We start from the raw sequence: 9,974 nt of genomic DNA, 5'->3' as shown, positions 1-9,974 counted from the left end.
AGAGTAGGAAATCTACAGCTAGAAAGAAGGAGAGAGGCTCACGGATGGCCACAAACCGGTCATAGGACATCACGGTCAGAGGAAAATATCCAACCCAGCAAAATGTATATAAAAATACATCTGGGTGATGCATCCTGCATAGGTAGTGACTTTGCTCTGTGTCTGGATGTTCACCGGCATCTTTGGGATGGTATCGGAGGTGAAACAGATGTCTAGCAAGGACAGGTTGGAGAGGAAGAAGTACATGGGTGTGTGGATGTAGGAATCTGAGCTGACAGCCAGGATGATGAGCAGGTTTCCCATCACAGTGATCAGGTACATGGAGAGGAAAAGCCCAAATATGAGGGGCTACAGTTCTGGTTTCTCTGAAAATCCCAGAAGAACAAACTCTGAAATTTGTGTAAGGTTCACAAGTTCCATGAGGTGGAGTTGACCATCAGGAAAGATAAAAGTAACATGACTAATTTTCACTAAAATGTTTATATTTTGCATGCTAGACATTACTTTTAATATTTTAATATTTTATAGATGTTATGGTCCCCTTTAGGGGGTATCCCTTGCCATCCTTAATATGGAATATGTGTCCCTATCACCTATGTATCTGAGGGGTTCATGTATTCTAAAGTTTTGATGAGAATTTCTTCATGTTTCTCAGGAATATAAATTGAATGTTGACCATGTTTTAGGCACTGTCCAGGTTGTGAGAAAAGGGTACTGAAGCATAAAATCTCTCCAATCCAATGAGGGAGAAAAAATGTAGAAGCAAATAATAAAATATTAAATTACTTCAGATGTTGGCAGTGGTATGAAGAAAAGGAAAGCACATCTAAAAGGGACAATGAGTAAGGAGTTACGTTTTTCATGGGCTTTTAGGTAGATCTGCAAATAAGGTGACATTTGAACAGAGACCTCAAATAAGTGAAATGTGGAAAGTTCTGTGATGTCCTCAATTAAATACACTAGGGCTAGAGAGATTGAGAAAAACAATAGTAGTCATCCAGCTAAAAGCTGTGGCCCACTTACAAAAGACTGCTCACATTCCTGATGTGTGTTGGAACTTGAATCAACTTCTGTAGAGAGCATAAGGTGCCCCTGCATCCTGCATGCCCATGAGCTTTCAGGACTGCTGCCTATAACCAATCAAAGTAGTGAATAGTCTTCCTCAGTAGCTATTCAAGACCTGCCCCCACTTTACCTGCTCCCACCCCACCCAGGATCCATAGCCAATGTAAGTCGTTTCAAAAAAGTTTACATGTTTCTTTACTAAAAGTGTGAAGAGCCAGTAAACTCCAGGACTTGGACATATCTTTTGTACCTCACTCTGCTGCTGGTGGTTTAAACTTTATGCCCAAGACCTTTCCTGGCTGGCATTTGGCTCAAAAATAATAATTTTTTTCCTTAAAGAAAAGCTTTTGGCCTGCTGGTGTCACTCAGTGGTTGAGCATCAAACTATGATCCAAGAAGTCGTGGTTAGATTCCTGGTCAGGGCACCTGTCTGGGTTGTGGGCTCAATTCCCAGTGGGGGGCCTGCAGGAGGCAGCTGATCAATGATTCTTTCTCATCATTGATGTTTCTCTCTCTCTCTCTCCCTTCCTCTCTCTGAAATCAATAAAAATATATTTTAAAAAAGGAAAGTTTTTGACCCTGATAAATTTTTCTTTAATGCAACAGAGAAAGAGAGATACAAGGCTCTGGGGAAAAGAGTGAGCCCTGCAGAGGGACTGACCAGAGTAAGGGCCCTGAGGAAGGTACTTGTTTCTAATATTCAAATCCAAAAAAGCGAAGCCCGGTTGCAATGTGGATAAGCATGAGGGAGAGTGAGAAGAAGTGATGTCAGACATGCTGAGTGAGGTGGCTTGTCTGCTATGGCTGACACCTCAGGCACAGGGACTTACTTGTCCACATGGCCTCTTATACTCTATTATTCTTGTCGCAAAGGTGTCTGGGAATGGAAACAGATGCCCTTCTTATTATTGTACCTTCTCTTCATTGAGCTCTGACCCTGTATTGTAAGAGTCACCTTGGAATGTATGAGTGCAGTTACCCCTGGTCTGAGAACTGTTCACATATATAAATCACACATGCAAATACACATGCACGTGCGCACATGCACACACGCACACAGACACATACCACCACCACCACCAGCAGGACCTCCTAGGTAGGTATTCCCATGTCTGTCTCAGGCCAACCACAATGGTTCTAGTATGAATAAATACAGCCCAAGTTGGCCAGATCAGTGATGTTTAACTTGTAAAATATAGAAATGATTTCTAGAAATCCAAATATTAAACCTTCCATAGACTAATAAACTTGGAGTTCCATACTGGAATGGCCATTTTCTGCTCTGTATTTAGTAAAACAGAAAGAAATCTGTTCAATGAATGGAAAGAATAGAGAGATCAGGGAGAAAATAATGAAATAGATATATAATAAACTCAGGAGATTCTGGAGGGATGGTGAGGAAGATAAATATAGTTGGGTTTGGCGATAAACTCTCAACACATTCCATATTTCAGTAAAATAAGTAAACAAGAATAAGCTTGTCTAAAAGACAAAATTGTCTTCCTTATTGTACCCCTTTTTAATGAGTAAAGGAATAAAACAACACCCCACACACTGAAAGTGTAAAAAGAGTTGGATTTTTGTTATCAAGCAGTGGAAGAGTTGTTTTCTGTACCAATTCATAGTCACTTGACCAATTTGTTATGTGGTCTGATAGGGGATGAGGTTAGTCCCTCTCTCCCTTTTCTTATGTGGCACCTTTCCTGTGTTATTTTTGGGCTTTTGGTTTTCATCTTTTTTTTGGCACACCCTGTGAGCACATTCTGGTTCTGGTCTGGTCTTCATTTTACATGCACAACCTCCCCAGACCATGCCTTGTAAATCCTGCCCACACCATGACAGTTCTATCTCTTTATACTGAATAGCTTTGTTCACATGATTCTTCCTGAGGACAATATTTTAAACACACATCTATTTCATTGTTCTCTGCCCTCACAGTCATACTGCATGATCAAAAGAGCAGATACTTCACCTGCTTTATTCACCTTTGGATTTTTCACAAAGGTATGTGAATAGATGTGCACTTACACTGAGACAAAACTAAGAATGTAAACAGTGATAGAAGGAGAAAAAAAAGAGATAATGAAACCAGGTTAAGATGAGTAGTTTCGAAATAACAATAGTACCCAGAATTGAATGGAGAATTAAACACTAACTGAAACAAGACACAAAATACAATCAAATAAGAATATCAATTGGGTTTACTATTAAATTGTAAAGACTTAAATCTAAAAATATATAATGCATAATATTCCTAGAATGTTATAGCACATAACAAACTTTATTTATAAAAGCAGGCAGATGCCTGGATTTAGCCTGCATGTTATAGTTTCCCAACCCTTGATTTTGAAACGCTTGATTAGATTTTGGTTAGACTGATTTGTCAATAATTCTTTATTTATACACATAGGATGTTGTAAAGTCACGTCTTAACAGGAGATAATGTTAGATTGCCCGCTATTGACAATGTTAAGCTGATCATTAAGGTCATATGGTGACTATAAGATCTCCCTATTGTAAATGGCACTTTGGCCCTTGTAATTAATTGATAATATATGAGGTGGTATTTTTGGCAGTGTGGGACTGACTAGCCTGTCCTCCAACAGCCTTTTACATTTTGTTTCAGTGGCCATTTATTAATATTTGACATTGCAAAATCATGATTTTCTAATTTTATCTCATCTTTTATAATTACTAGCTGATATTTTTAGGTACCACTATGGACTCATGGGTGTTTTTAATGTTATGCCCATTTTTAAGCATTTCCCATATGCTCAAGTTATACAAAAGTGGTCTGTGGAAATCCATAGGGAGTTTCTTCCAAGTGAAATTATTCTGGATTGGGTTTTGCCTAGATGAAATAATATATATAAATATAACTACACAATATACTGTAGCAATACACACCTTGCACACAACTCAAATTTATAAAATGCAAGTATGTAGAAACTATTGATTTTACTCTTTTTCTTTACATATAAGCTTTGTAAAACCAGGAACTGAATTTGTCTTGATCTGTGTACAGCGTATGGTGAGTAAGAGAAATATTTTTAAATGAAAAATTAGTAAGTCTTTAGAAATGAAGAGTTAAGTCAAGGCATGTAGGTAGGGAGGCCAAATATAGGTATTTGAACATTACTCCTTTATGTCATTATAAGATAGGCATTTGGTGATTGTTTTCCTTGTTATATAAACTTGAGGAACATTTTTGTAGAAAAACAGGTTGAAGTGGAGGGTTTAACCCAAGACAACTGAGGAATTGGGTCATAGCCCCTTGACTATGCTGGGATTGAGCTGAGCATGCTGTGTGGACCAGAAGGTCCCAATTCTCTAGCAAATGAATGTCAAACATTTCCTGTATACTTTTTCCCACAATGGTGCCAAGAAGAGTTACTTGTAACAGACACAAGAAGTACATTCTGTATTCTTTGCCCAAAGGATAACAGTTCAGTGTTTTCCTCATTTTCCAGGAGACAGGATCATCTGGTGTAGTTGTTAATTTCATTCTCCTGAGATGGAAGGGATAAAAATGATACTGTATTAAAAAGTGCAAGATGTGAACTCTGAAAACTATGAAAGATTGTCAAAAGAAGTTAAACAACCTAAAGACATGGAAAAAATATTGCATGTTCATGGATCCGAAGTCTTACAAGTTAAGATTGCAGAACCTCCACATTGATCTATAGATTCAACAAAATGCTTATCAATATCTCAGTGAAATTTTTCTCATAAATTGACAAGCACAGCTTAAAATTTATATGGGTCTTAAAAAGGTCCAGAACAGCTAAAACAATCCTGATTAAAAAAGAAGAAGAAATTTGTGTAGTCAATTCCCCAATTTTAAACTTGCTACAAACTATAGTAATCAAGATAGATGATGGAAGAGAGTTAAGTGTACAAAAATAAAACCTTATATTTATCATGATTTGCTTTTGACAAGGATGTCAGGATAATTCACCAATGGAAAGAACAATCTTTTCAATAAATGGTGTTGGGAAAACTGGATATTCACATGTAAAAGAATGGGTACATCACACTGTAAAAACCTCAAACCATTAAAAATAAATTCTAAATCATATACCTAAATGTAATAATTAAAACTATAAATTTTTTGAAAGAAAACATATATAAATCTTATGGGTGTTAGTCAATTCTTTTTAAAATATGATACATAAAGCGCAAGTAAACAAAAAAAATAGATAAATTTCACTCCCACAAAGTAAAAAAAAATTATGCATCAATTGGATTAAGAGTGTGAAAAACCCAACCATAAGAATGGGAGAAAAAAATTGAACAGACAAAACTGGATAGAGTAAATGAAATCTAAAGAAGAGAAAGACAGTTCAGACAGAAAGTTAGAAAGAATGTCAAGATGTTGAGATCTAGGAACCAGGAACAAAAGAGAAGTTTCATGATGGAGGCAGTAACCACAACACCCATTAGTACTAAGAGGACCCAAAAATAGTTATTTCATCCAGTGAGATGAAGGTTATTGGAGGCTTAAGAGATAGCTCTTCGGTGAAACGATGGAGGCACATACCAGTTTTGAGTGTTTGAGGAAGAAGAGGGAGGAATCAAATGTATAACTTTAATAATTTTTAATAAGAGAGATTTAGCAAGTTGGCAATGAATGTGGTTGCAATGATGCTGTTGAGTAAGTGAGACTGCAAGATCCAGAGAGAGAATGCATGCACAGTAATGTAAAGTTATGCAGCTGTCAAGAGTGTTGGGAACCAAAGTGCAACAGAAGGACTAACCTTAAAAAAGGTAGAAGCATATTTTGTCTGTGGCAATAAGATGGAATGAGGAGAGAATGAACCAGATGTCCAATGCCTTGTGTTTTTGAGAGCACAAAGTTGACCTTGTTTCATCCTGCTTACTTGATTTGCTATGGAAGAAACTGGTAGAAACATCTGCTGGAAAGGAAAGAATTAGAAGAATGAGATTCTTGATGAATGGAGAATTTGGGAAGGATTAGTTGTAGAGGGTTGGACAAACAAGTGGATGATAAATATGTATAAGGCTTGGCAGGAAGCATGGTGGGTCCATGGAATTTGGGAGAAAAGGTGAATTGTCTGAAAACCTCGCACAATCCATATAGAACTTATGAGTATCATTTTCTTTACCTACCAAATGAGAACGTAATAATACTTATCTTCAAGAGCTGATGTGAAGAACATGTGAACAAAAATCATAAGACAAAATTTTATAAACCAGAATATATCTATGTTCATTGCTATTTTAGGGATCCCTCCTCAGCCTTTTGTGAATCTCCTTCTTGGCTTTGCATTATTTGTATGTGTTGGAAATTCCAGGAACCATAGTAGATTCTCAAGTCTCAAATTGAGCCTAGCACCTATTTTTACCAGCTTTTATAATTATATATGCCATGCATTTATTGTTCTTTACATAGAGGGTAACATGCAGTGAATTGGGATAAAGGATGGTGCTGTGACTGTGCAGTTTGAGCATCACAGCTCCAAATCATTAGTTCCTGCTTGTTGAGCTAATCATCCATAGCTTCTCTCTCTGCTTATGAGGAAATATTTTGTATCTTTTCACTAAGTAAAATTAAAAACCACATGCACCATGTCTCACAAAGTGAGTGCTCTACACACAGGAGAAGAGAATAATAGGCAAGGTCAATGTGAGTACATCAACACAGTGAGTGGAAGTACAGGAACACCTCTATTGTTGACATGGAAATGCCTTGGAATGAGTCCACAAGTAAACCCAGTGCGAGCCATCCTAGGGCATCACCGGCTATATGTCAGGTTGTCCAGTGTGATGGGCATGAGCTACTCAAGTGGATCAGCTAGTGAAGTGCTCTGGGAGAAATATGTGATCTTACCACATTATGTTTGGAGACTTCAGACATAGCCCTGCTGGAGAGTGTGTACTTCTCAGAGTCGACTTTAGTTTCTTTGAACCCTTTCAACCATTTCCTGTATTGCTCCCGGACCTACAGAACCAAAGCATGCTCTGAGTCAGCTCACTGAGAGGACTGAGAGTGGAAAATCCTGGGTGGAAGCAGACAATAATACCTGCTGGCTGAGGAGGCAGTACACCAGGAAGATGAAGACGCCCTGCAGGCTGTTGATGATGGTGAAGAGATAGGACATAGCATGAGCAGCTGGACCCACCTGCAGGATTCCCAGACACCACGTGCAGCCCAAGATGAAGAGCTGAGCCATTGCTTTAAATGTCAACATCCTGGGTGGGAGGAAAAGAGAGGTCAGTGGTGTACCCAGAACAACAGAATTAAGGTTATCCTCATCTCTATCCCAAGGATGCATGACTGAGTTGTGATCAACTTTGATAACTACTCTCAATGATCCTCTGGAAGAAATGCTATCAGAGTTTATCATGTCATTTTGACTTTGAGTGAACATCTCCCATCTTTAACCATTTGGTTCTTAACCAGGTTGTTCGGGGGAGGGGGGGGGGGCGGGGGATGTCTTGGTTAACTTCAGTTCTTGACCTAATAACCATTTCATGCTGATGCATCATTATGACAAAAAGTGTGTCTCAGACCACAAACAAAGGAGAGAATGTACCAATACGAGTTAGTTTACAGCTAAACCTTGCCTTGTTAACATCTCAAGAAACTGTGCTGTGGATTATTTATTTATTTATTTATTTATGTACTTTTGTTGTGCTGAAATGGATAATTAGCACAGTTTTAAAACATGAAGAGGCCATCAAGAGTGCTGATGTTGTATGCATGCATACAAGTACAACCAATGGACACAAAACTCTGGTTAGGGAGGGCATGTATGGGAAAGGGGCGGGGGGGGGGGCAATGGTAAGATATGTACACAGATAATCATTTAATTTTAAAAAGAAAAAAAGATTGCTGATGTTGGTAAGGGTATGATAGTGCTCATGAAACAATGAAGGCAATTCAAGAGGTAGAAAAATTATTATTAATTTGGATAAAGGAAAAGCAGTTAGTCAGTGACAGCATTTCAGAGGCAATGATATGTGAAAAGGTGAAGATGCTGCATACTGACCTCTAAAGAGATCCCCTTGAACAAGTGCTAAATATGATTAGTTTAAGGCTAACAGGGAACGGTTCGATAAAATTTAAGAAAAGAAGTGTTTGTTTATAGATTAAACTACACTACACATGTACTGTATACAGGAAAGGTTAAGACAGAGCCATTTGGGAGGTCTGGAACACATTAATCCATTTACATCATTTCTAACAGGATAAATAGATTTTATTTTCCAAGACACTGCTTCTCCAACAACCTTTCAGAATAAATTAAGTTCAAGGACGGAGGTTCTGCTCTAGTGATAATTCATAATGTGGACTTCAAAAAGGTCATGATGTTTCATGAATATCCCTAATTTCGTTCAACTGGGATTACTGGAGACTTTCTGTGTACTTCATTCTCTGTGCGTGGTCTTGGGTATTAAAAATAACACAGATAGTGGAAAACGGTTTAGCTCAGTGTATAGAGTGGACTGAAAGGTCCCAGGTTCGATTCTGGTCAAGGGTATGTACATTGGCTGCAGGCACATCCCGAGTAGGGGGTGAGCAGGAGGCAGTGGTCGATGTTTCTCTCTCATCGATATTTCTAGCTCTCTATCCCTCTCCCTTCCTGTAAAAAGTCAATAAAAATATATTTTTTAAAAATAACACAGATAATTTCTGTTTTCACAAACCTTATAGTCTCATGGAAAGATGAAAACAGTCACATAATGTTTATTATGTGTGAGGTACCTCTGCACAGGCCCCATCCAACACTATTTCTATATTTCCACTCTCCATGAACTGAGGGTGAGCCTGGTTTTCCTAGAATAGAGGCCATGTATTCTGTACTAAGGTTAGGAAAGCAAAGGATGCCCCTAGCCTGTCACAAGATGTGATATGTGGGTAAAGAACCTGATTTTCTCAGGTGTAGGAGTGGAGAGGGCAGAGGGAAGAACATCCATGAAGATGTGGACATGAATGTGCATGCTGAGTTCTGGGAACAGTTATGTGACTTCCTAAGTGTTCTATAAAGATAAAAATAATCTGAGACCTTCATAGGACCATGGAAATAATTCATGTTTAGCAGAACAAAGTCAATTTTCTCTGTGGCTGAGGTAATTTCATGCCAGAGTTATGGAGAAACAATGCTTTTGACTAGGGTTTCAGCAGCAAACTACATTATCTGAGCTGGTTTCCAGAGAGGGTGGCTGCACTTCTCTCCTAACCCCTCAGAATCCCCATGAAAGGACGGCAGGAGCTTGGAACCATGGCATATTGCTCCTGGACCATGCTTTGTATGGGGTGGTATGCCTCACTTATCCCTCTCACCTTGTGTTCTGGAGGGTGGACACATTCCTGTTGAGTGAGGAGAGCTTGGTTTTCAGAATCCAGATGGTCATCAGAAAGAAGACCAAGTTAATCTGCGGAAACCCCACAAGGCATATTGAATATATTCCACATCTGTATACCTTCCTCCTGTCTCATCCAATACCTAACTCAGCCAGTATTTATAGCACTCATAGAAAAAGGGACCAAATTGCATCCAGTAACTCAGGCTTATGCTTGTCCTGGAACGGGGGTGACCAACTTGTCCCAATTTTTATGGCAATCTCCACATTTTAGCACTGAAAGTGAGATGTGTCAGGAAATCCCTTTATCCTGGTTTTAAAACAGAAATTTTGTCTCCTGCATGCCTCCTCAGTCCTGGGCAAACTTTAAGGATTTCTCATCCTGCCTTTAACCCTCCTTATACACCTGCTCTTTGGTAGACCCTCATCTGGGCAGGAAGCATGCTCTCATGTCATCCTTTACTCACAGAGAAGATGATGCAGACAGGGCCAAGGAAGGTCCATATAAATCCCTTTTGTGTGCTGAGCCAGCATCTAAAGAGAGATGGAAAGAGACTGAAGAATCTATTTGCTTTTGTGGA

The 9,974-nt window shown here is 38.7% G+C and overlaps 1 protein-coding gene across 1 annotated transcript in view; it reads right to left on the bottom strand.

Moving 5' to 3' along the window:
* Positions 1–4,165: 4,165 nt before the first annotated feature.
* Positions 4,166–9,974, bottom strand: part of LOC118706501 (adhesion G protein-coupled receptor E2-like) — a 36,547-nt gene continuing 30,738 nt past the window's right edge. The window contains exons 17-21 of the mRNA XM_045573540.1: positions 9,861–9,927; positions 9,374–9,465; positions 7,110–7,278; positions 6,917–7,027; positions 4,166–4,574 (exon numbers count right to left, since the gene is read on the bottom strand). Coding sequence (XP_045429496.1) covers positions 4,545–4,574; positions 6,917–7,027; positions 7,110–7,278; positions 9,374–9,465; positions 9,861–9,927 — 469 coding nt within the window. The 3' untranslated portion in view covers positions 4,166–4,544. The remainder of the gene's footprint in view (positions 4,575–6,916; positions 7,028–7,109; positions 7,279–9,373; positions 9,466–9,860; positions 9,928–9,974) is intronic.

The sequence above is a fragment of the Pipistrellus kuhlii genome, unplaced genomic scaffold, assembly GCF_014108245.1.
Source record: "Pipistrellus kuhlii isolate mPipKuh1 unplaced genomic scaffold, mPipKuh1.p scaffold_m20_p_52, whole genome shotgun sequence".
Lineage (NCBI taxonomy): Eukaryota > Metazoa > Chordata > Mammalia > Chiroptera > Vespertilionidae > Pipistrellus > Pipistrellus kuhlii.
The sequence above is the reverse complement of the archived record's forward strand: the minus strand, read 5'-3'. Positions and strand labels throughout refer to the sequence as shown.